Source organism: Amphiprion ocellaris, chromosome 6 (assembly GCF_022539595.1).
Source record: "Amphiprion ocellaris isolate individual 3 ecotype Okinawa chromosome 6, ASM2253959v1, whole genome shotgun sequence".
NCBI classification, from domain to species: Eukaryota; Metazoa; Chordata; class Actinopteri; family Pomacentridae; genus Amphiprion; species Amphiprion ocellaris.
In genome coordinates, this window is record NC_072771.1 from 7,813,133 (window position 1) to 7,839,991 (window position 26,859).

General features: G+C 39.1%; 4 protein-coding genes across 5 annotated transcripts in view; all 4 read left to right on the forward strand.

The window, feature by feature from the left end:
- Window positions 1–87: 87 nt before the first annotated feature.
- LOC129347278 (zinc finger protein 391-like) lies at window positions 88–6,336 on the forward strand. The gene is made up of 2 exons (XM_055011178.1): window positions 88–1,968; window positions 2,842–6,336. Exons 1-2 carry the CDS (start codon window positions 1,797–1,799, stop codon window positions 4,050–4,052), a joined length of 1,383 nt encoding a protein of 460 aa, XP_054867153.1. The 5' UTR covers window positions 88–1,796; the 3' UTR covers window positions 4,053–6,336.
- Window positions 6,337–7,518: 1,182 nt separating this feature from the next.
- LOC129347232 (zinc finger protein 37-like) lies at window positions 7,519–12,991 on the forward strand. 2 transcript variants are annotated; one of them, XM_035955092.2, is made up of 3 exons: window positions 7,519–8,321; window positions 9,176–10,057; window positions 12,467–12,991. In XM_035955092.2, the coding sequence occupies exons 1-3, from the start codon at window positions 8,150–8,152 to the stop codon at window positions 12,547–12,549; spliced, it is 1,137 nt and encodes a 378-aa protein (XP_035810985.2). In that variant the 5' UTR covers window positions 7,519–8,149; the 3' UTR covers window positions 12,550–12,991. The 2 variants fall into 2 exon arrangements, with proteins under 2 accessions (XP_035810985.2, XP_054867154.1); XM_055011179.1 differs by lacking the exon at window positions 12,467–12,991 and having other exon boundaries at window positions 7,523–8,321; window positions 9,176–11,294.
- A 1,226-nt stretch (window positions 12,992–14,217) lies between these two features.
- Window positions 14,218–22,954, forward strand: LOC111578459 (zinc finger protein 329-like). Its single transcript, XM_023285283.3, has 2 exons — window positions 14,218–15,013; window positions 20,690–22,954. The coding sequence occupies exons 1-2, from the start codon at window positions 14,842–14,844 to the stop codon at window positions 21,940–21,942; spliced, it is 1,425 nt and encodes a 474-aa protein (XP_023141051.2). The 5' UTR covers window positions 14,218–14,841; the 3' UTR covers window positions 21,943–22,954.
- Window positions 22,955–23,838: 884 nt separating this feature from the next.
- Window positions 23,839–26,859, forward strand: part of LOC111578466 (zinc finger protein Xfin-like) — a 29,597-nt gene continuing 26,576 nt past the window's right edge. The window contains exon 1 of the mRNA XM_055011347.1: window positions 23,839–25,375. Coding sequence (XP_054867322.1) covers window positions 25,204–25,375 — 172 coding nt within the window. The 5' untranslated portion in view covers window positions 23,839–25,203. The remainder of the gene's footprint in view (window positions 25,376–26,859) is intronic.

Genomic DNA, 26,859 nt, shown 5'->3' on the forward strand with positions numbered 1-26,859 from the left:
CCCCAGCAAGAATATTTCCGAGTCAGATATCAAAGACACAACCAACATTATTATGTTTTGAGGCAACGCATACGTGGTTTTACTAGTAGCAGCTGATACACTTCTGCAAATGTTAACACCAGAAATGTTAAAAAACAGGTGAAGCTGTGTTGCAGTTTGTGCTGTTTTGATCAAGATCTTTTATCACCACCTAGGTCATCTGTTTGATTTGTTAGTAGGATGTCATTGTGTCCTCATTCAGCACATTTAAAACAACAGCAAATGAGTCAAAGTATTTTCCAGTAGAGAATTAAGTATGTTAAGAATTTACCGAACAATTTTAAATGAGTCCACAGTATTATTAATTATATAAAAGTGCCCGTCTAATTCAAATATTAAGTTAAAGCTCCGATAATATGTTGTATAAAAGACAAGCTAAAGTGACAGATTTAATTGTTGAGGCTAAGAGCCAACAATATTATACACAGAAAACCCAACAAATCCAAGGATCCTCCATGAAACTAGCTTCAGTCCAACTGTAATAGTAATTTCAGCAAACCCCTTTAGTCTGCTGCTTGACTACTACTGATGGCTTAGTTGTATTTAGTTTTGACACATGCAGATGAAAGATGAGGAGTAGAAGTGGATCCAGTCGTCCCAATGACCATTTATTGCATTTGTTGTTAATGAATTCTCAATAAATTGTTACAGAATAAAAAAGATTTACACTAAAGAGTTTTTAAGAAGGCCTAGTTCCTTGATGCAGCCACATGGTCAAAAAACTGTTTGCCTTCCTCAAAGTAAAGGGTTTATAGATTCCAGATGGCATGACAGTATTCATTGCAGAGATATCGGGGATCATATTGGCACTTTGGTGGATGATGGACAACAAACTGGTCAAATCAGTCATATGTAGCGATTCATCAGCCATGTTAACATCAATAAAGAAGCTAACGTCAAATCCAGACAGGATATTCTATTAGAAATATTTCAAGCACTGTTTCAAATTCACAGAGCAGGGTGTGAGGTGGGTTTTGTTTGGGTTCCAGCACATATGTGTGTGGAGGGCAATGAGGAAGCAGATAGATTGGCACAAAGAGCAACCAAGGAGGAAAGAATAGAATTTGATTTTCCACATGGGAAATCAGATAATGACTCTCTCATTAACTAATTCATCAAAGAAATGTGGCAGAGGGTTTGGGAAAAAGGAAAGAAGAGGGGGACTGATTTTGCTATTCAAAGTAAAGTGGGAAAAGTAAGACGGCACTTAAGTGGCGCAAGAAGAAATTCAATTGTTCAAACCTGGCTACGACTCAGACACTGCAGTCTGAAAAGTGGACTGGCTTTGATTGGGAAGCACAGAGATGGAATCTATGAGTGTGGTGAACTAGAAACTGAGAAATGCTCTCCTTAAGTGTAAACTCTACTCATTCCAACAGAAGAAACATTAGAGACGAGGAGCAGCTGGACGAACTGTTTTTAATCTTTGCTTTCTACTTTACATGCAGGAGTGGACAAATATGAAGAAACTTCTGAACTTTCTCATAACCGCAGCACTGTACGAGAAAATATAGAGGATTCTCTCAGGACTATGAATAACATCCAGTAGGTGGCAGCAATACGCCAGTGATGCGTGTAGTCTGCCTAATTCAAGGAGGAAGAAAATTACTTAAGTTTCTGCCGGAACTTCACAGTGTGACACCCGGCGGATTTAAACAAAGAAGTGTGAGGAGAGTTAGCTTTACTGCTGTGTGGACTGAGCTATAAAACGGCTGTATTATAGTATCATTGAGAAATATTAGAGCATTAAAGTAACGATGTCTCCAGTTGATTATATGAGAGAGTTGATCAGGGACAGACTAACTGCTGCTGCTGGAGAAATATTCACAGAGTTTGAAAAAACTATCGTCCAGTACCAGGAGGAGATCGATCGTCAGCGCAGACTGCTGGATGTCATCTGGAAACCACACATCCCCTTACAATCCATAGGTGTGTATGTGTTTTGATGGTGAAGAATTCCAATTATACCATGTAGAACATCATGAAGTGTTCAGGTGAATAGTTAACGGTGAACTGAGACACATTGTGAGAAAGAGAGAATGGGTTCATAATATGGTGTCTGTTAGTTGATGTTGTGTGGAGTTTTAAAATGGTGATCGTTGTGTTGATTGACCCTGGAACCAAGAACTAAAGTTGCCTGTTCAGAGGTGCTGGAAGTGTTTATCTGAACTACTCCACACTGACACCAACTGCATTGTTATCAAACAGTTAATAATAAAACTGTGACAGAGGACTCAGTCATTCCATCATTTCAGTCCAGAGGCATAATTCCATGTATAGAGATGATTCATGATCTAAAGAAAATGCACGTACAGAGTTAGAGAGTATAGAAGTAATGTGTTCAACTGGATCCCACTATTAACATATTGGATTTCACTCATGAGTCAGATCAACAGTACAGTCACCAACAGTAAAATAAGAATAACATTAAAGTCCAAATGAAGGATGAAAAGGACAGCAGCTTTTATCAGACAGATTTTACTGGATACACATCAAACATGTCTTTGTGGTGTGTAAAAAAGTACCCAGTGGTGTTTGCCATTAGATTCTTTGTGATCCTTTATCCACTGTGGAATCACACGTTCATAGAAATGTCCAGTCATTTGGAGATGCTTGTATCATTCCTGCTGCTGTGTCATGGCTCTCAGACTTCATTTATAAACCATAAAATTATTTTTGCGTCAGACATTTGACTATTAAGCTGAATTTGTTGGAGACAGCCAGTCCTGGACAAAGTGACAGATGTGTGTTCTCCCATCATCACAGTAGTAAACATTATCTCTTGTCCCTTTGTCCCTCCAGAGCTCCCACAGTCTTATGTCTGTGAGAATGAGAAGACTCTCATTGACCATCAGCCCCATGACCAGGAGAGAAACCATGATGACTCAGAGCCTCCAAAGATTAAAGATGAGCAGGAGGAGCTCAACACCATTCGGAACCAGTCAAACTCAGAGCTTCCTCACATTAAAATGGAACAGGAGAAGCTCTGCACCAGTCTGGACCAATCAAACCCAGCGTTTCCGCAAATTAAAAAGGAACAGGAGGAACTCTGCTCTAGTCAGGAGGAAGAGCAACTTGGATTGAAACAGGAGACTGATACCTTTGTTGTGACTCCTGCTTATGAGGAAAGTGATCACAGTGAACCACAACCAAATACTGATCAGCTCCTGTTTCACATCTCTTGTGCAGCTGAGACCCCAGATCAGGAAGGAAGCAAGGATGTAGACTCAGGATCAACTAGATGTATCAAGCTGAAGCCAAGACATCACAGTACCAGCAGTCACAGTAATGATGTAGACAATGCTCCAACGTCAGAGAGACAGTGTGATAATGACAAGGCAAAAAAGTGTCTCACATGCGATGTCTGTGGAAAAGCTTTTAGGTGTAAGTCAGATTTAAAGAGACATCACAGAACCCACACAGGTGAGAAGCCATATTCTTGTGAAATCTGTGGAAAACACTTATGTCACATAACTGCCCACATGAGATGTCACACAGGTCGGAAGCCGTGTGTTATCACCTGTGGAACAAGGTTTTCTGACTCATCAACACATAATAGGCACATGGCAATTGACAAAATGCGAAAGCTGTTTTCTTGTGGAACCTGTGGAAAAAGCTTTGATAAAAGTTCCAATTTGACTGCCCACATGAGGTGTCATACGGGTGAGAAGCCGTATTCTTGTAGTACATGTGGAAAAAGCTTCACTCAACGGGGCTCTTTGACTGTCCACTTGAGACATCACACAGGTGAGAAGCCGTATGTTTGTAACACCTGTGGAAAAAGGTTCATTGAACGGGGCTCTTTGACTGTCCACTTGAGACGTCACACAGGTGAGAAGCCGTATGTTTGTAACACCTGTGGAAAAAGGTTCACTGAACGGGGCTCTTTGACTGTCCACTTGAGACGTCACACAGGTGAGAAGCCGTATTCTTGTGGAACCTGTGGAAAAAGTTTCCGTTATACTGCTAGTTTGAAAATCCACATGAGAATCCACACAGGTCAGAAGTCATGATCCTGAAACATCTGTGGAAAACATGATGTCAGAACTAAGCTTGAAACAACATTGAAGACAGGGTTTCTGCAGGGCATTGAAAAGCATTAATAGTCATTAATTTGATTTAGCGAAAATCAAGGCCTGAAATGGCATTAAAAATCATTAAATTTGATTCTCAGTGGCATTAAAAATTCTTTCTGCAGTTTTCAAGCAAATATTTGACAATAAAATAATGTATAATTATAGACTGCGATTTGTCAGATATGTGCGTATGCGGAAATATGCTGAACCGTTGCGATAGTTGTTCCAGCCGGTGGGCTACAATTGCCAACAACTGCATATTTTTAACCCTCATGCTGTCCGGTGGGTCAAACTGACCCGTTTTAAAGTTTGAAAATGTGGCAAAAAATATTTTTTCCGCAGTGAAACTTATGATATCCGCATTTTCAACATTTTTGGAAGATTTTTGAACATTTTTTTTGGCGGGAAAAAAATGTTAAGAAAAATGCGTTTAAAGAAAATATTAGAAGTTTAACTGATATATATGTAATCACTTTAGATATTTTTAGGATTTTTTGGAAGATTTTTACTCATTTTTTGAAAATATTTACAAGAATTTTCTTGCTGAATTTGGGTTTTTAAAAAAAATCCTTTAAGGGAAACTTTTCAGGAATTGTCATTTTCTTCTGAAAGGTTTTGCAAATTTTCTGAAATATGGGGATTTTTTTTTTGCTGACAAAAAAACTATATTTTTTGGTGCCCTTAAATGAAGACAACAGGAGAGTTAAAGTGGACGGCAGGCTGGACCAGGTGGAGGAGAGCTGTCAAATGGGGAAACACAAATTCCAGCAAAAATGGCTAGAAAACGTGGATTTCAGAGAGTGACGACAGCCCATGGGTGGTCAGGGGTGGTTTCCGGATTCAGAAATAGTGAAATGTAGGTGACAGTTTGCAAATAAAAAAAAAAAAATCACCTTTAAAAACAAAAAACATACCCGTGTAATTTGTTGAGTTCATGGTCGTGGTATTAAGTTTTTTACAGTATAGCATTAAAATGGCTTTAAAAAGCATTAAATTTGATTGGTTGATATCTGCAGAAGCCCTGTAAGAATTGGTACAAGTTAAAAGTAGAAGTCTGAAATTTAAAGCACCTTTAGTCTGTGCCTCAACAACAATTGTGTGGAATTATGTAAGTCTTGATGATTAGACCAGATGGAGTCTGGACTGTGGTGGTGGTGGAGCAGGCAGAAGAACCAAACTGAATATCTGGATGGATATGGTGTTAGTACAGACTGCTACATTTCTGATATCATGACATCTTTCATCAGCAGAGCAGTGATTTGAGATATTATGAAGCTGTTTGGAACATTTTCACATCCTGCTGAGAGAACATGGCTGTTCAGGTGTGAACATACTGCTGGAATCTACACAGCTTGAGTTCTGCTGTCTTTCAGGTAAAAGGAGGCAACAAGATACTGAGATATTGTGACAGTAGAACACAACAGAGTGTCACTGCAGCAGAGATGTGCACGTGAAATAAAGTTGTAATAAAATATGTGCAGCTCCATGATTGCTTCATGAAATGTTTTGAATGTATTTAAACAGATGAACATTTACACATTTAATGAATGTAATTGAAGAACCCCAGCAAGAATATCTCTGTCGGAGATCAAAGACATAACCAACATTATTATGTTTTGAAGCAACACACACGTGGTTTTACTAGTAGTAGCTGATACACCTCTGCAAATGTTCACACCAGAAATGTATAAAACAGGTGAAGCTGTGCTGCAGTTTCTGCTGTTTTGATAAAGATCTTGTGCTGTTTATTTCTTCTTTTTATCACCACATAGGTCATCTGTGTGATTTAGTAGGATGTCATTGTGTCGTCATACAGCACATTTAAAACAACAGCAAATGAGTCAAAGTATTTTCTAGTCGAGAATTAAGTAGGTTAAGAACTTACTCTACAATTTTAAATAATGAGTCCACAATATTATTAATTATGTAAAAATGCCCAATTAGTTCAAATAATAAGTTAAAGCCTCTACAATGTGCTATATATAAAACAAACTAAAATGACTAACTTAATGGTTGAGGCTAAGAGTCGACAATATGATACACAGAAAACCCAACAAATCCAAAGATCCTCCTTGAAACTCGCTTCGATCCAACTGCAATAGTAATTTCAGCAAACCCCTTTAGTCTGCTGCTTGACTACTGATGGCTGAGTTGGATTCAGTTTTGACACATGCAGATGAAAGATGAGGAGTAGAAGTGGATCCATCATTCCAATGACCATTTATTGTTGATGAATTACAGATAAATTGAAATACAATAAAAAAGATTTACACTAAAGAGTTTTTAAGAAGGCCTAGTTCCTTGATGCAGCCACATGGTCAAAAAACTGTTTGCCTTCCTCAGCCACACTCAGATGCTGTGACAGCTGGTTCTTAAGCCTTCCTCCTTGGGCTCCATTTTCAACTTCCTCAGCCAGATGGAGTTAGACTCTCTGGTCTCCTCTAGGTGGGTAAACACATCCATGGCCATCCATTCTCCCATAGGCACACATGCACACACTCTCTCTCCCATTCACATCCACATACTAATAACAAATAAGAATGTATGAAATCAACATCAAGCTGAATTTGGCTCCAACACCAACTTGATTGTCATTACGCAGAGTCCAAGTATGAAGACAAATGCAGTTGAGCACGTAACTGCAAGTGCAATAGAAGCAGTAAAAGTACATCATGAGCAGTTTGGGTGTCTACAGTATGACACGGTATAAACAGTACTAAGTGGTGTGATCACATTTAGTATATAAATGAAGAGGGTGGAAGACAAAAGTAACCTTAAGGTGTGCTCTCCAATTTGTTGGCCAAATATCCCATCATAACTGTTCTTTGACCCAGATGTTGATCTAACCACACTGAAGAACCACAAGTCAAACAAGTCAGAATTCCTGAATAACATAGCCAAGGCCCATATTGAAGAAGAATGGGGTTCTCATATTCAAAATTTACACAGACGGATCTAACAACCCTGATAATGATAAAGTCGCTGTTGGTTTGTTCTTTACAGATTTCAAGATCAGAAAAGGAGTTTATAGAATTCCAGATGGCATAACAGAATTCACTGCAGAGATATCAGGGATCATATTGGCACTTTGGTGGATGATGGACAACAAACTGGTCAAATCAGTCATATGTAGCGATTCATCAGCCATGTTAACATCAATAAAGAAGCTAACGTCAAATCCAGACCCGATATTCTATTAGAAATATTTCAAGCACTGTTTCAAATTCACAGAGCAGGGTGTGAGGTGGGTTTTATTTGAGTTCCAGCACATATGGGTGTGGAGGGCAATGAGGAAGCAGATAGCTTGGCACAAAGAGCAACCAAGGAGGAAAGAATAGAATTTGATTTTCCACATGGGAAATCAGATAATGACTCTCTCATTAACTAATTCATCAAAGAAATGTGGCAGAGGGTTTGGGAAAAAGGAAAGAAGAGGGGGACTGATTTTGCTATTCAAAGTAAAGTGGGAAAAGTAAGACGGCACTTAAGTGGCGCAAGAAGAAATTCAATTGTTCAAACCTGGCTACGACTCAGACACTGCAGTCTGAAAAGTGGACTGGCTTTGATTGGGAAGCACAGAGATGGAATCTATGAGTGTGGTGAACTAGAAACTGAGAAATGCTCTCCTTAAGTGTAAACTCTACTCATTCCAACAGAAGAAACATTAGAGACGAGGAGCAGCTGGACGAACTGTTTTTAATCTTTGCTTTCTACTTTACATGCAGGAGTGGACAAATATGAAGAAACTTCTGAACTTTCTCATAACCGCAGCACTGTACGAGAAAATATAGAGGATTCTCTCAGGACTATGAATAACATCCAGTAGGTGGCAGCAATACGCCAGTGATGCGTGTAGTCTGCCTAATTCAAGGAGGAAGAAAATTACTTAAGTTTCTGCCGGAACTTCACAGTGTGACACCCGGCGGATTTAAACAAAGAAGTGTGAGGAGAGTTAGCTTTACTGCTGTGTGGACTGAGCTATAAAACGGCTGTATTATAGTATCATTGAGAAATATTAGAGCATTAAAGTAACGATGTCTCCAGTTGATTATATGAGAGAGTTGATCAGGGACAGACTAACTGCTGCTGCTGGAGAAATATTCACAGAGTTTGAAAAAACTATCGTCCAGTACCAGGAGGAGATCGATCGTCAGCGCAGACTGCTGGATGTCATCTGGAAACCACACATCCCCTTACAATCCATAGGTGTGTATGTGTTTTGATGGTGAAGAATTCCAATTATACCATGTAGAACATCATGAAGTGTTCAGGTGAATAGTTAACGGTGAACTGAGACACATTGTGAGAAAGAGAGAATGGGTTCATAATATGGTGTCTGTTAGTTGATGTTGTGTGTAGTTTTAAAATGGTGATCGTTGTGTTGATTGACCCTGGAACCAAGAACCAAAGTTGCCTGTTCAGAGGTGCTGGAAGTGTTTATCTGAACTACTCCACACTGACACCAACTGCATTGTGTTATCAGACAGTTATTAATAAAACTGTGACAGAGGACTCAGTCATTCCATCATTTCAGTCCAGAGGCATAATTCCATGTATAGAGATCATTCATGATCTAAAGGAAATGCACGTTCAGAGTTAGAGAGTATAGAAGTAATGTGTTCAGCTGGATTCCACTATTAACATATTGAATTTCACTCATGAGTCAGATCAACAGTACAGTAACCAACAGTAAAATAAGAATAACATTAAAATCCAAATGAAGGATGAAAAGGACAGCAGCTCTTATCAGACAGATTTTACTGGATCCACATCAAACGTGTCTGTGTGGTGTGTAGAAAATTATCCAGTGGTGTTCCTATATCCACTGTGGAATCACATGTTCATAGAAATGTCCAGTCATTTGGAGATGCTTGTATCATTCCTGCTGCTGTGTCATGGCTCTCAGACTTCATTTATGAACCATGAAATTCTTTTTGTGTCAAACATTCGACTCTTGAGCTGAATTTGTTGGAGACAGCCAGTCCTGGACAAAGTGACAGATGTGTGTTCTCCCATCATCACAGTAGTAACCATTATCTTTTGTCCCTTTGTCCCTCCAGAGCTCCCACAGTCTTATGTCTGTGAGAATGAGAAGACTCTCGTTGACCATCAGCCCCATGACCAGGAGAGAAACTCCATGGTGGACCATGAGGACCCAGAGCCTCCACTGATTAATGACCAGCAGGAGGAACTCTGCACCATTTGGAACCAGTCAAACCCAGAGCTTTCTCACTTTAAAAAGGAACAGGATGAACTCTGCACCAGTCTGGACCAATCAAACCCAGTGTTTCCACAAATTAAAAAGGAACAGGAGGAACTCTGCTCCAGTCAGGAGGAAGAGCAACCTGGATTGAAACAGGAGACTGATACCATTGTTGTGACTCCTGCTTATGAGGAAAGTGACCACAGTGAACCAAAACCAAATACTGATCAGCTCCTGTTTCACATCTCTTGTGCAGCTGAGACCCCAGATCAGGAAGGAAGCAAGGATGTAGACTCAGGATCAACTAGATATATCAAGCTGAAGCCAAGACATCACAGTACCAGCATTCACAGTAATGATGTAGACAATGCTCCAACGTCAGAGAGACAGTGTGATAATGACAAGGCAAAAAAGTGTCTCACATGCGATGTCTGTGGAAAAGCTTTTAGGTGTAAGTCAGATTTAAAGAGACATCACAGAACCCACACAGGTGAGAAACCATATTCTTGTGGAACATGTGGAAAAAGCTTCAGTCGACAGACCCATTTGACTGACCACATGAGACGTCACACAGGTGAAAAGCTGTATGTTATCACCTGTGGAACAAGGTTTTCTGACTCATCAGCACATGATAGGCACATGGCAATTCACAAATTGCGAAAGTCGTTTTCTTGTGGAACCTGTGGAAAAAGCTTCATTCAGCGTTCCCATTTGACCGACCACATGAGAATCCATACAGGTGAGAAGCCGTATTCTTGTGGTACATGTGGAAAAAGGTTCATTCAACGGTGCACTGTGACTGTCCACTTGAGACGTCACACAGGTGAGAAGCCGTATTCTTGTGGAACCTGTGGAAAAAGTTTCCGTCATACTGCTAGTTTGAAAATCCACATGAGAATCCACACAGGTCATAAGTCGTGATCCTGAAACATCTGTGGAAAACATAATGTCAGAACTAAGCTTGAAACAACATGTAAGAACTGATACAGGTTAAACGTAGAAGTTTGAGATTTAAAGCACCTTTAGACTGTGCTTCAACAACAATTGTGAGAAAGTATGTAAGCAGTCCTTGATGATTAGACCAGATGGAGTCTGGACTGTGGTGGTGGTGGAGCAGTCAGAAGAACCAAGCTGAATATCTGGATGGATATGGTGTTAGTACAGACTGCTACATTTCTGCTATCATGACATCCTTCATCAACAGAGCAGTGATTTGAGATATTATGAAGCTGTTTGGAACATTTTCACATCCTGCTGAGAGAACATGGCTGTTCAGCTGTGAACATACTGCTGGAATCTACACAGCTTCTGTTGTCTGTCAAGTAAAAGGAGGCAACAAGATACTGAGACGTTGTGACAGTAAGACACAACAGAGTGTCACTGCAGCAGAGATGTGCACGTGAAATAAAGTTGTAATAAAATATGCAGCTCCATGACTGCTTCATGAAATGTTTTGAATGTATTTAAACAGATGAACATTTCCAAGTTGTTTAATAATGAGTGTAACACTGAAGAGCCCCAGCAAGAATATCTCTGAGTTGGATATCAAAGACATAACCAACATTATTATGTTTTGAAGCAACACACACGTGGTTTTACTAGTAGTAGCACATTGAACCCTTGCGTTGTCTTAACATCCTTAACACTCCCCTTGTCCTCAGGTTCAGAAATGACCTGTCTCCACTGAGCCTCTGAAATAGAGCAGTTTAATGGAATTTTTAACCAAAAATCATTTTACATGAAGAAATAACCTGTCATACATCACACTTGTTTTACAAATACTGTGTGCTGCACATTGTTTTGCAGTTGTTACTCCTGGATGTCAGAAAAAAAATCTGATCTATGACCTGCTGGGTGCTGAAACCTGAAAACTGCCCTCATGGCTTGAACAAAGAGAGAACTGGTGGTACTGTCATCTACAGCACCTTTCTAGCCTCTGAACACATTCCCCATTAGTAAACGATGCTTTCGAGAAATGTTTCATTTGTTTGAAATTGTTAAAACTTGAGATTTGTTGTGGATGATTGATGTGGCACCTGCACAAGAAACTTTTAGTTTGCCTGAGATCAATCAGTAGCACACACAATCTCAGTTTCTATATGTGTGTGTGTGTGTGTGTGTGTGTGTGTGTGTGTGTGTGTGTGTGTGTGTGTGTGTGTGTGTGTGTGTGTGTGTGTGTGTGTGTGTGTGTGTGTGTATGTACATGTTTTGTCTGTGAACTTGAGTTGCATGGGGTGGTGGATGGGCAATGATGCACCTGCACGTAGTTCATCTAAGATCAATCCGTAGCACGCAAAATCTAAGTTTTTTATTGTGTGTGTGTGTGCGCGTGCATGTTGTGGTTTTAGAGGTGTGTGTGATGTGTGTGTCTGTTTTAGTCTTATGTAACTGATTTTTAACTGCCAGGTTAAAAATCACCCAAAGACAATCTTTGTACCCTGGTGGTGTGCAGCTTTGATGACAATATAAACAAAAACAATCTTTGATTTTTTTTTTTCTAATGCTCATGCTGGGGTCACTTTAGAAAAAGTCATCGAATTTCAAGTTTAAAAAGGTAATTTCGGGGTTTTTTTATGCTATTAAATGTAGTGGCAGAGTCCATTTTGACCCGAAGACAACACGAAGGTTAAAACAACAGGAAATGATTTAAAGTATTTTCCAGTAGAGAATTTAGTATGCTAAGAATTTACCGAACAATTTTAAATGAGCCCACAGTATTATTAATAATACAAAAATTCCTGATTAATTCAAATATTAAGTTAAAGCTCCTACAATATGTTGAAAATAGAATAAACTAACATGAAAAACTTAATGGTTGAGGCTAAGAGCTGACAATATTATACACAGAAACCCCAACAAATCCAAAGATCCTCCCTGAAACTCGCTTCAGTCCAACTGTAACAGCAATTTCAGCAAACCTCTTTAGTCTGCTACTTGACTACTACTGATGGCTCAGTTGGATTCAGTTTTGACACATGCAGAAGAAAGATGAAGAGTAGAAGTGGATCCAGTCATCCCAATGACCATTTATTGTTGATGAATTACAGATAAATTGAAATAGAATAAAAAAAATTTACACTAAAGAGGTTTTAAGAAGGCTTAGTTCCTTGATGCAGCCACATGGTCAAAAACTGTTTGCCTTCCTCAGCCACACCCAGATGCTGTGACAGCTGGTTCTTAAGCCTTCCTCCTTGGGCTCCATTTTCAACTTCCTCAGCCAGATGGAGTTAGACTCTCTGGTCTCCTCTAGGTGGGTAAACACATCTATGAACATTCATTCTCCCATAGGCACACATGCACACACTCGCTCTCCCATTCACATCCACATACTAACAACAAAAACAAATGTATGAAATCAACATCAAGCTGAATTTGGCTCCAACACCAATTTTATTGTCATTACACAGAGTCCAAATATGAAGACAAATGCAGTTGAGCACGTAACTGTAAGTACAAAAGAAGCCGTAAAAGTACATCATGAGCAGTTTGGGTGTCTACAGTATGACACGGTATAAACAGTACTAAGTGGTGTGATCACATTTAGTATATAAATGAGGGTGGAAGACAAAAGTAATCTTTAGATGTGTTCTCCAGTTTGTTGCCCCAAATATCCCATCATAACTGTTCTTTTACCAAGATGTTGATCTAACCACACTGAAGAACCACAAGTCAAACAAGTGTGCTGTGTTATCATTGTCATGGTTTCTCTAATGTCCGTGATGTGCAGGTGTAGAAGAAATGTCCGTTGGCACTGATTTTCTCAGTAAGTTTTTATTATAAGAAAGAACAGCATCAGTCAGACAGAGAGACTGCCTGGGAGGATTCAGAGCTAATATGAACCTCCCCGAACAACAAACGGAGGTCCCTTTTATATGTTTTGGACAAGTATGAGGTCACAACATGTTTCCTGTTTAGAAGAGGTCTGGTCATGGAACAAGACCCTACTCATCAACACCCTATCATTAAGGCGCCCAAGGACCCAGAGATCAATTATCATTACTTGGACATAATGACTCCCAATCTAATCACAGCAATGACTTCCTTCATCAGAAGAACACGTTCTATTCTGACGAGCAACATATATCTCAGATCAGATACTACACCATCAATAAAAAAAAAAGAAAAAAAGCTAACCCCAAATCCAGACCCGATATTCTATTCAAAATATTTCAAGCACAGCTTCAAATTCACAGAGCAGGGTGTGAGGTGGGTTTTATTTGGGTTCCAGCCAGGGGTGAAAGTAGTTTTAAATTCTTGCCGGTACTATTACCAAAACCCTCATCTCGCTCTTAGTATCTTAACATCGTGGCATGGAATGCATCCCGGTTTCCCATGTTGGGCATACAACCATTCATTTCTGCTTTTAAATTGTTCATATTGACCCTTTGTCCAAATGGAAGGATAAGCAGGAGGCGTAGCATCATCATCACCTGTGCTTTTTTCTGGGGATCCTGCAACTGCTTCTTTCTCCTGACATGGTGCCTCCTCATCCTGACTCTCAGCTTGCTCTACATCTTCATCACTGGATGTTTTTCTGATTTTCTGTGGTAACCCATCTTCAGTATCCCTGTCTTTTCTTTTAAACATAGTTGTAACTTTCCTATGCATTATTACTTTGACAAAAAAAAATAAAAAAAAATCTTGACTGTTTTGTAGTGCTCCTCTCCGTTTTTATTTAAAATATCTATCTGTCGATGATAACCATTGTAAATCCTGTTGAAAGTATTTCAGCCAATCACAAGAACATGTGGAATTTCAGGTGTAATTTATTTGCTCGCCCCGTCCCGTTGCAAGCGGCGCTTGTTGACGTCTATTGACTAGTTGTAGAAAATGTCCCAGTGCAATAAATCAAGCGCACCTATTTGCTATTGGCTGCTATTGGCCATAGCAATCGCTGTGTTATGGAAGTAGACACACATGCGCACTCATGTACTGCTGAGTGAACTCTGGTTGATAGCAGGCAGCCGGGCGGCGTACTGGTGGAAGAGCGGCGTACCACCACCAGATCTTTTGCCGGTACATAGTACCGGACCGTACCGGCTTACTTTCACCCCTGGTTCCAGCACATATGGGTGTGGAGGGCAATGAGGAAGCAGATAGCTTGGCACAAAGAGCAACCCAGGAGGACAGGCTAGAATTTGATTTACCACATGGAGACTAGGAGCAGCTGGATGAACTGCTTTTAATCTTTGCTTTCTACTTTACATGCAGGAGTGGACAAATATGAAGAAACTTCTGAACTTTCTCATAACCGCAGGACTGTATCAGAAAATAGAGGATTCTCTCAGGACTATGAATAACATTCCAGTAGGTGGCAGCAATACGCCAGTGATGCGTCTAGTCTGCCTTATTCAAGGAGGAAGAAGAAAGTTACTTCGTGTTTCTGCCGGAACTTCATAACGTGACACCCGGCGGATTTAAACAAAGAAGCATGAGCAGAGTTAGCTTTACTGCTGTGTGGACTGAGCTATAAAACGGCTGTATTATAGTATCACTGAGAAATATTAGAGCATTAAAGTAACGATGTCTCCAGTTGATTATATGAGAGAGTTGATCAGGGACAGACTAACTGCTGCTGCTGGAGAAATATTCACAGAGTTTGAAAAAACCATCGTCCAGTACCAGGAGGAGATCGATCGTCAGCGCAGACTGCTGGATGTCATCTGGAAACCACACATCCCCTTACAATCCATAGGTGTGTATGTGTTTTGATGGTGAAGAATTCCAATTATACCATGTAGAACATCATGAAGTGTTCAGGTGAATAGTTAACGGTGAACTGAGACACATTGTGAGAAAGAGAGAATGGGTTCATAATATGGTGTCTGTTAGTTGATGTTGTGTGGAGTTTTAAAATGGTGATCGTTGTGTTGATTGACCCTGGAACCAAGAACTAAAGTTGCCTGTTCAGAGGTGCTGGAAGTGTTTATCTGAACTACTCCACACTGACACCAACTGCATTGTGTTATCAAACAGTTCATAATAAAACTAAGGACTCAGTCATTCCATCATTTCAGTCCAGCAGGCATGGCAATTTTCCGCCGTTCCGCGGAAATCCGCCGTTTTAATTTTCAAATTTATCATTTCTGTGAATCGTCCAAATCCGTTGAGAAAATTTTAGGGTGGGTGAGGTATGTTTTTGTTACTCTTGCTCCCGGTTTTTGAGAAGCGCTCGGCGTTTCTCCCGCAGCGTAACAGACGAAGAGAACCAGTCTAGCTCCTGCTGCACTGTAAAAGGCCTTGCGGTTGGTCGAAATTGGTTAGCTGCCAACGATTGGACCAATCAAATTGCTTGATGCATTCTTTTGTTACAATTCATGGCGGCATGTTCGTGTTGGAATTTTGAGCTATTGGGATCGTTTTCGGTGGAATCATGAGGCGACATTAGAAGTAGGGTTGCCACGCGTCCTTTAAAATACGGAATCGTCCTTTATTTGACAATTAATTGTCGCGTCCTGTATTGAATCAATACGGGACGCAAATTGTTCCGTATTTTCATAAACGCCCCGTATACGTCTGTCACACAGCCATCAAAACTGCATAAGGAACAAAATAAAACACAGGAAATACTAAGGGCAGCCAATTTAAACTTCGTAGGACCTATGTAGCGAGGACCCGATGCCAGGTCCAGCAGATCACGCTGCACCCACGTGTTTAAAAATGTTTACACCCGAAACTCCACCACGTCCACAGAAGCAAAAACGTTTGCAAATGTACAGACGTGAGTGGGAAGAGTGGAACCTCTGACAATGAGAACAAGGCAAACTGTGTTTTCTGTTGTTCATGGACTGGCTGAAGTAAGGCAGCATCAGGAGACAAACATGGAGGAAATATGAGAACAGAGAGAACCCAACCAGCAGGTCACAGTTTATCATCCCCCAGTCATCTCCTGAAGTCCATATGGTGAGAGACATCAGTATCTGGTTGTTCATTTACCAGAGGATGCTTATAATCATGCTGATGTGGTCTGTACTCTACAGTATTTTAGTGACTCAATAAATGCCTAAGTTGTTTAGTATTTTTTAATGCCTTTTAGTTTTTAATAAACATTTATATAAAAGCCAATATGTAATCAATAAATGGCCTTTGCCCATCTAAAGAAAAACTCACTCAGAACTCTGATATGCTAACAGCACTAAATAAATCAGTAAATACATGCATACACACAGAAATAAGCTAATACATTAACTGTGTTAAGATTTAGATGGGAAAAAATGTCTGTAGAGAATTTCTTTGTCCAGTATTCTGCATTCAGTTGTTTATGTTTTTGCAGAATCCAGTATTGCTCACTGGTTGCTCATTACATTTTATTTCATTAGTTTGGTTTCACTGTTTAAAATGATGCCACTTCTGTTCAGGCAGAACCTGTGATCATAAAACAATACAAAACTCTTAGTTTCATGTTAATAAAGCACTTAAAGCTTTAAGTATGGCTAAATGCTTTTTTCAAAATTAAATATATCACTCCTTAGGTGGTAGTGACCCCAAGCTCAGTAAAGTTGGAAAGATATTCACAGATTCAGACTTCCAGCATCAATAACTCATTAGATATAGGTTGTCAAAACATAAACGGTGCCTCTTTCCCATCGTTGTAAGGCAGACAATGTGCTACAAGCCCAGTTTTATCAAAAGTAGCTGTCTTTCAAGCTACAGGAATAAGATTGGTGTCTATGTGCAGCCGGCTGTGTGACATCTGTCTGCAAAACCGCTGCAACAGCAAAGAGACACAAATATTCAATAACTTCAATCTTGTTCTCTGTAGGTACACAATATGCTACAAGCCCAGTTTTATCAAGTAGCACATTGTGTACCTTATAATGATGGAAAAGAGACATCGTTTATGTTTTCATAACATATATCTAATGAGTTATTGATGCTGGAAGTCGAATCTGTGAATATCTTTCCAACTTTACTGAACTGTGGCCCCGAGGAGCCGTGGTGGACGTCCTTTATTTTCATTTCTGAAAGGTGGCAACCCTAATTAGAAGTGACTTTGTGACCAGTGTAGAACTCCAGTGTAAATAGTGTTAAAAGACCTATAGAACTGTAAAAATTGTAGGACTAAATGCAGTGTGACAACATTGAAGAAAAAGTAAGTTAACTTTTCATTAAATTAACTTATTCATTACAATCTAGTCTTCTGTAATTCTATGCATGTTTTTCATTCTAAATCACCTCTATTTTACTGAAAACCTCTCGGCTTCAAGGGGGCTGCACCCCCCTGGACCCCCCCTGAAGATTGTATACCGAACATTTTCAGCTGAAATCAAAATTTGCTGTTGCCATGCCTGGTCCAGAGGCATAATTCCATGTATAAAGATCATTCATGATCTCAAAAAAATGTACGTACAAAGTTGGAGAGTATAGAAGTAATGTGTTCAACTGCATTCCACTATTAACATATTAGAATAGAATAGAATAGAATAGAATAGAATAGCCACTTTATTGTCAACCAGAACATACACTAGTTGGTGCACATCAGACTGAAATTTTGATGCAAAAAGCTCGCCATCAGACTGATAAAAAAAAAAAAAACTGTCATTCTAAATAAAAAAACACTATGTATGTATATATATATATATATATATATATATATATATATATATATATATATATATATATATATATATATATATATATATATATGTATGTATGTATATATATATATATATATATATATATATATATATATATATATATATATATATATATATATATATGTATGTATGTATGTATATATATATATATATATATATATATATATATATATATATATATATATATATATATATATATATATATATATATATATATATATATATATATATATATGAGTGATTCTATAATTAGGGGTACATTTCAGATCAACCAAAAAGTGAAAAAATCTGTGTTCTTTTTGGCTTAATATTCTATATGTTTCGATAGTATACCCCTGGATTGTGCTAAATCCATTAATTGGCCAGCTTAACCACTAATGATTTCTTAAATATTTAAATCAAAATAAACACCTAGTTCATTATTTTGTCAACTGTGTTACGGACAAAAGTTGTGTCGTACAAGACATGAATTAAGTACCATGAATTTGATGAAACAATTATTTGCAACTTCTTGAGTCTATTCATCCAGAGATTTGTTGTTGTTTGTCTAACTGCTTTGAAAATAAGAATTTTGAGCTGAAAATTGATATTCTGCAGGATATTATCATCAAGGATGACTAGTTTTTTATAACACAAATCCATATTATACTGAATTTAAAAGTTACTCAACATTATTATGTAAGTCTTCACTCTCTAGAAATGTCCCTCATCATTTATGTTACAGTTTAGCCAACATTTTATGTAATTATGGCACAAAAATCATATGTAACACAGTTGACAACAAAATAACACAGCTGAAAGAAGTAACACAGTTGACAGGACATATTAGGAAAAGAAGAGAGAAACCTTTCTTTGCAATGAAAACTTTGTTTTGATTGATTTATTATTTGAATATTATTTGTTTTTATATTTATTTATTTGTAATCACTACCTTCTTAGACTTGTATATATTTCATCATGTAATTTATGTGTAAAAACAGTATAATCAAGTAAATGTGTTTAAACCAACTACGCTCAATAAGCATGAACTATGAAAATAAATTAACTGTGTTACACTTGATGGGTAACACAGTTGACATGTAACACAATTGACATTTCCTCCATTTTTTGGATTTTGTGCGAGCTACAGACATTGAAGATGTCAGCACGCGACCGTGACCAACTCATATTTCTGTGTGCTTTCTTTACATTTTTGTCATTAAAACATATAAAGTAAGTACACAAGAAAATGTTGATAGCACAGTTGATGAACAATTAATCCACTTCATGTGTAGACAATCATTTTGATGAAATATTGACAAGGAGGAGTTGAAACTTACCACACTGTCTTCAGGGTTCCCACCAAAAAGGATGTGCCCTCCAGTAATGTGGGTCATGTGATTTTGGAGCAAACCAGTCCTGATTTAGAGGGGTTTTATCAGTGGGTAACACAGTTGACAATGATTTCTCAGACGGACATTAAGTGAATAATTTCATGTATATTAATATTTTAAATAGCTTTAAAAACAGCTTTATCATGTTATAATGATTATTTTTTGAACAATTAATGCTGAAATAATATATAAAAACATATGTTTTTAAGTTTTAAGAGCAAACTTGACATTGAAGAAATCGACAGCACAAAAGCTGTAAATTCCAATATATAATTTGCATTTTTTGCAAAATAAATTATAGAACCCATGACCTTTTTCTTTCAAATGAAAGAGAAATATCATCCAATCTGAAATTGGTCATTGCTTGAAAAAATGACCAACAATATTTGATAAAATTGACAAACTGTTACTTATTTGCACTGTTCTGAGTATTCTGCACTAAATCCGTCACTTTATCTCATGGTCATGTTTACATTTCACTCAGTTCTGCTTTTCTTAGTTCTTAGTTGTTGCTCAGCTCTAATTTTGCTTCCTTTGTTCTTTTTTGCCCTTTAATATCTTATTTTCTAAGTCTTTATTTAATGTCTACTGTTGCACGAAGAGAGAGTAACGAAATTTCGATTCTTGGTGAATCAATGATGAGAGGTGAATGGCTGGACTGCTTCCTCCTGAAGTCGATGATTAACTCCTTGGTCTTCTTGACATTCAGGAACAGATTGTTCACGCTGCACCAGTCCACCAGTCGCTTTACCTCCTCTCTTTAGGACAGATTGTTATTGTCCTGAATGAGACCCATTACTGTTGTGTCATCTGCATACTTAATGATGTGGTTTGAGGTGGATGCAGAGCAGCAGTCATGGGTCAGCAGCGTGAACAGTAGTGGGCTAAGAACACATCCCTGTGGAGATCCGATGGAGACAGAGCTGGAGATGGTGTTTTCCACTCTGACTGTTGGATTTCACTGATGAGTCAAATCAACAGTACAGTAACCAACAGTAAAATAACAATAATATTAAAGTCTAACTGTCCTGTCAGGTTTGAAGGCTGAAAAGGTCAGCATCTTCTTTCAGACAGATTTCACTGGATACACATCAAACCTGTCTGTGTGGTGTGTCAGAAAGTACCCAGTGGTGTTTACCATTCGAATCTTTGTGATCCTATATCCACTGTGGAATCACATATTCATAGAAATGTCCAGTCATTTGGAGAAGCTTGTATCATTCCTGCTGCTGTGTCATGGCTCTCAGACTTCATTTATAAACCATAAAATTCTTTTTGTGTCAAACATTGGACTCTTGAGCTGAATTTGTTGGAGACAGCCAGTCCTGGACAAAGTGACAGATGTGTGTTCTCCCATCATCACAGTAGTAACCATTATCTTTTGTCCCTTTGTCCCTCCAGAGCTCCCACAGTCTTATGTCTGTGAGAATGAGAAGACTCTCATTGACCATCAGCCCCATGACCAGGAGAGAAACTCCATGGTGGACCATGATGACCCAGAGCCTCCACTGATTAAAGATGAGCAGGAGGAACTCTGCACCAGTGTGGACCAATCAAACCCAGAGATTTCTCAAATTAAAAGAGAACAGGAAGAATTCTGCACCAATCTGAACCAGTCAAACCCAGAGCATCCTGAAATTAAAAAGGAACAGGATGAACTCTGCACCAGTCTGGGCCAGTCATACCCAAGGTTTCAACAAGTTAAAAAGGAACAGGAGGAACTCTGCTCCAGTCAGGAGGAACAGCAACTTGGATTGAAACAGGAGACTGATACCATTGTTGTGACTCCTGCTTATGAGGAAAGTGACCACGGTGAACCAAAATCAAACACTGATCAGCTCCTGTTTCACATCTCTTTTGCAGCAGAGAGTCCAGATCAGGAAGGAAGCAAGGATGTAGACTCAGGATCAACTAGCTGCATTAAGGTGAAGTCAAGACATCACAGTACCAGCAGTCACAGCAATGATGTAGACAGTGCTCCAACGTCAGAGAGACAGTGTGATAATGACAAGACAAGAAAATCTCTAACATGCGAGGTCTGTGGAAAAGCTTTTAGGTGTAAGGCAGATTTAATCACACATCACAGAACCCACACAGGTGAGAAGCCATATTCTTGTGAAACCTGTGGAAAACGCTTCAGTCAACAGCCCTATTTGAACTCCCACATGAGATGTCACACAGGTGAGAAGCCGTATGTTTGTCACACCTGTGGTAAAAGATTTTCTCACTCATCAGCACATAAGAGGCACATGGCAATTCACAAAGAGGAAAAGGCATATTCTTGTGGAACCTGTGGAAAACGCTTCAGTCAACAGCCCTATTTGACTGCCCACATGAGATGTCACACAGGTGAGAAGCCATATGTTTGTAACACCTGTGGAAAAAGCTTCACTCAAAGGTCCCATTTGACTGGCCACATGAGATGTCACACAGGTGAGAGGCCATATTCTTGTGGCACCTGTGGAAAAAGCTTCAGTCAACGGACCCATTTGACTGGCCACATGAGATGTCACACAGGTGAGAAGCCATATGTTTGTAACACCTGTGGAAAAGGCTTCAGTCAACGGACCCATTTGACTGCCCACATGAGCTTTCACACTGGTGAGAAGCCATTTTCTTGTGGAAACTGGGAAATGTTTCGGTCGTCGGGATAACTTGAGGACTCACATGAGAAGTCACACACGTGAGAAGCCATGATCCTGAAACATCTGTGGAAAACATAGTGTCAGAACTAAGCTTGAAGCTGAAGTGTCTGATCTGATCTGAGTTCTGAGGAGTTTTTTACCACAAAATGGGACCTGACTACAGGTGTTACTTATTTCATTGATATGTTTTTTTCTGCTCAAGAAATTCTATGCGTGTTGACTTTGGGATCCACTGTCTAGCCAGAGATTATTTGAGGCCCTTTGGACCCTACAGAGTCTAGGGGCTCCATTTGAGGGGGGCCATCCTGTTTTTCACCAAAGACATTGATGTAGACCAGATGTTGTAATTCTAGCCTTTACCAGAGGGTATAAAATGACCACCAGCCTTTTGTTTGATGAGATTTTGTACTGGGCTTCTGGAAGTCTCCCCAGGCAGACCATGGCACCTGATCAGAGGCTGTCTTTTTATATAATAAATCATATTGTATTAAACAACAGTGTCAATGGACATTTTCTTCTGCATCTGCACATCTCCGAGGTCTGAGAGAAACTACAACAAAACATGTATGAATTGGTACAGGTTCAAAGTAGATCTCTGAGATTTAAAGCACCTTTAGTCTGTGCTTCAACAACAATTGTGAGAAAGTATGTAAGCAGTCCTTGATGATTAGACCAGATGGAGTCTGGACTGTGGTGGTGGTGGAGCAGTCAGAAGAACCAAGCTGAATATCTGGATGGATATGGTGTTAGTACAGACTGCTACATTTCTGATATCATGACATCCTTCATCAGCAGAGCAGTGATTTGAGATATTATGAAGCTGTTTGGAACATTTTCACATCCTGCTGAAAGAACATGGCTGTTCAGGTGTGAACATACTGCTGGAATCTACACAGCTTGAGTTCTGTTGTCTTTCAAGTAAAAGGAGGCAACAAGATACTGAGATATTGTGACAGTAGAACACAACAGAGTGTCACTGCAGCAGAGATGTGCACGTGAAATAAAGTTGTAATAAAACATGCAGCTCCATGATTGCTTCATGAAATGTTTTGAATGTATTTAAACAGATGAACATTTCCAAGTTGTTTAATAATGAGTGTAACATTGAAGAGCCCCAGCAAGAATATCTCTGAATCAGATATCAAAGACATGACCAACATTATTATGTTTTGAAGCAACACACACGTGGTTTTACTAGTAGTAGCTGATACACCTCTGCAAATGTTAACACCAGAAATGTATAAAACATGTGAAGCTGTGTTGCAGTTTCTGCTGTTTTGATAAAGATCTTGTGCTATTTATTCTCTTATCACCACATAGGTCCTCTGTTTGATTTGTTAGTAGAATCTCATTGTGTCATCATACAGCACATTTAAAACAACAGCAAATGAGTCAAACTTCTTTGCAGTGGAGAAATATGTATGCTAAGAATTTACCGAACAATTTTAAATGAGTCCCCAGTCTTATTAATTATACAAAAGTTCCTGATTAATTCAAATATTAAGTTAAAGCCTCTCTAATATGTAGTCTTTAAAATAAACTAAAGTGACCGACTTCATGGCTTAGACTTAGAGCCAACAATATTATACACAGAAGCCCCAACAAATCAAAGGATCCTCCACGAAACTAGTTTCAATACAACTGTAATAGTAATTTCAGCAAACCCCTTTAGTCTGCTGCTTGACTACTACTGATGGCTGAGTTGGATTTAGTTTTGACACATGCAGATGAAACATGAGGAGTAGAAGTGGATCCAGTCGTCCCAATGACCATTTATTGCATTTATTGTTAATGAATTTTAGATAAATTGAAATATAATGAGACAGATTTAAACTAAAGAGGTTTTAAGAAGGCTTAGTTCCTTGATGCAGCCACATGGTCAAAAAACTGTTTGCCTTCCTCAGACACACCCAGATGCTGTGGCAGCTGGTTCTTAAGCCTTCCTCCTTGGGCTCCATTTTCAACTTCCTCAGCCAGATGGAGTTAGACTCTCTGGTCTCCTCTAGGTGGGTAAACACATCTATGACCATTCATTCTCCCATAGGCACACATGCACACACTCTCTCTCCCATTCACATCCACATACTAACAACAAAAACGAATGTATGAAATTAACGTCAAGCTGAATTTGGCTCCAACACCACCTTTATTGTCATTACACAGAGTCCAAGTATAAAGACAAATGCAGTTGAGCACGTAACTGCAAGTGCAAAAGAAGCAGTAAAAGTACATCATGAGCAGTTTGGGTGTCTACAGTATGACACGGTATAAACAGTACTAAGTGGTGTGATCACATTAAGTACATAAATGAAGAGGGTGGAAGACAAAAGTAACTTTAAGGTATGCCCTCCAGTTTGTTGGCCAACATATCCCATCATAACTGTTCTTTTACCAAGATGTTGATCTAACCATACTGAAGAACCACAAGTCAAACAAGTCAGAATTCATGAAAAACATAGTCAAGGCCCATATTGAAGAAGAATAGGGTTCTCATATCCAAAATTTACACAGACGGATCTAACAGCCCTGATAATGATAAAGTCGCTGTTGGTTTATTCTTTCCAGATTTCAAGATCAGAAAAGGCTTTAGAATTCCAGATGGCATAACAGTATTCACTGCAGAGATATCAGGGATCATATTGGCACTTTGCTGGGTGATGGACAACAAACTGGTCAAGTCAGTCATATGTAGCGATTCATCAGCCATGTTAACATCAATAAAAAAAAAAAAAGCTAACTTCAAATTCAGACTCGATATTCTATTAGAAATATTTCAAGCACTGTTTCAAATTCACAGAGCAGAGTGTGAGGTGGGTTTTATTTGAGTTCCAGCACATATGGGTGTGGAGGGCAATGAGGAAGCAGATAGCTTGGCACAAAGAGCAACCAAGGAGGAAAGAATAGAATAAACATGGGAGTCTAGGAGCAGCTGGATGAACTGCTTTTGATCTTTGCTTTCTTCTTTACATGGAGGAGTGGACAAATATGAAGAAACTTCTGAACTTTCTCATAACCACAGGACTAGCTCAGAAAATACAGAGGATGAATGACGTCCAGTAGGTGGCAGCAATACGCCAGTGATGCGTCTATTCTGCCTAATTCAAGGAGGAAGAAGAAAGTTACTTAGTGTTTCTGCCGGAGCTTCACAGTGTGACACCTGGCGGATGTAAACAAAGAAGCATGAGCAGAGTTAGCTTTACTGCTGTGTGGACTGAGCTATGAAACGGCTGTATTATAGTATCATTGAGAAATATTAGTGTTAAAGTAACGATGTGTTCAGTTGAGTATCTGAGAGAGTTGATCAGGGACAGACTAACTGCTGCTGCTGGAGAAATATTCACAGAGTTTGAAAAAACCATCGTCCAGTACCAGGAGGAGATCGATCGTCAGCGCAGACTGCTGGATGTCATCTGGAAACCACACATCCCCTTACAATCCATAGGTGTGTATGTGTTTTGATGATGAAGAATTCCAATTATACCATGTAGAACATCATGAAGTGTTCAGGTGAAGATTTAACGGTGAACTGAGACACATTGTGAGAAAGAGAGAATGGGTTCATAATATGGTGTCTGTTAGTTGATGTTGTGTGGAGTTTTAAAATGGTGATCGTTGTGTTGATTGACCCTGGAACCAAGAACCAAAGTTACCTGTTCAGAGGTGCTGGAAGTGTTTATCTGAACTACTCCACACTGACACCAACTGCATTGTTTTATCAAACAGTTAATAATAAAACTGTGACAGAGGACTCAGTCATTCCATCATTTCAGTCCAGAGGCATAATTCTATGTATAAAGATCATTCATGATCTAAAGAAAATGTACGTACAGAGTTAGAGAGTATAGAAGTAATGTGTTCAACTGCATTCCACTAGTAACATATTAGAATAGAATAGAATAGAATAGAATAGAATAGAATAGAATAGAATAGCCACTTTATTGTCAACCAGAACATACACTAGTTGGTGCACATCAGACTGAAATTTCGATGCAAAAAGCTCGCCATCAGACTCATAAAAAACAAAATGAAATGAAAACAATCATTCTGAATAAAAAACAATTTCACTATATACATGAAATTTTTTATTTTTATATATATATATATATATATATATATATATATATATATATATATATATATATATACACACACACACACCTGTAAACATACACATCCGCACATTTATTTTTCAGAGCAGGTGTAGCAGCAGTTACATTTCACAGTGACGACAGGTGCCCAGAAGGATTATTTGAGTTCAAGAGTCTGATGGCTTGGGGGATGAAAGTGTTACAGAACCTGGCTGTTCTCGTTCTGATGCTGCAGAACCTCCTCCCAGAGGGGAGCAGGGAGAACAGTCCATGGTGGGGGTGAGTAGAGTCTTTGATAATGCTGCAGGCTCTGCTGAGACAGCGCTTGTGTGCAACATCCTGGATGGATGGCAGAGAGGTCTCAATGATCTTCTCTGCCATCTTCACCACCCTCTGCAGCGACTTCCTATCTGAGGCCCTGGAGCCGCCAATCCAGATGGAGATGCAGCTGGTCAGAGCCCAGTAACAGTTTTCCTACTTGCTTTTAATGATGTGGTTTGAGGTGGATGCAGAGCAGTAGTCATGGGTCAGCAGCGTGAACAGTAGTGGGCTAAGAACACATACCTGTGGAGATCCGATGGAGACAGAGCTGGAGCTGGAGATGGTGTTTCCCACTCTGACTGTTGGATTTCACTGATGAGTCAAATCAACAGTACAGTAACCAACAGTAAAATAAGAATAATATTAAAGTCTAACTGTCCTGGCAGATTTGAAGGCTGAAAAGGTCAGCATCTTCTTTCAGACAGATTTTACTGGATACACATCAAACATGTCTGTATGGTGTGTCAGAAAGTACCCAGTGGTGTTTACCATTCGAATCTTTGTGATCCTATATCCA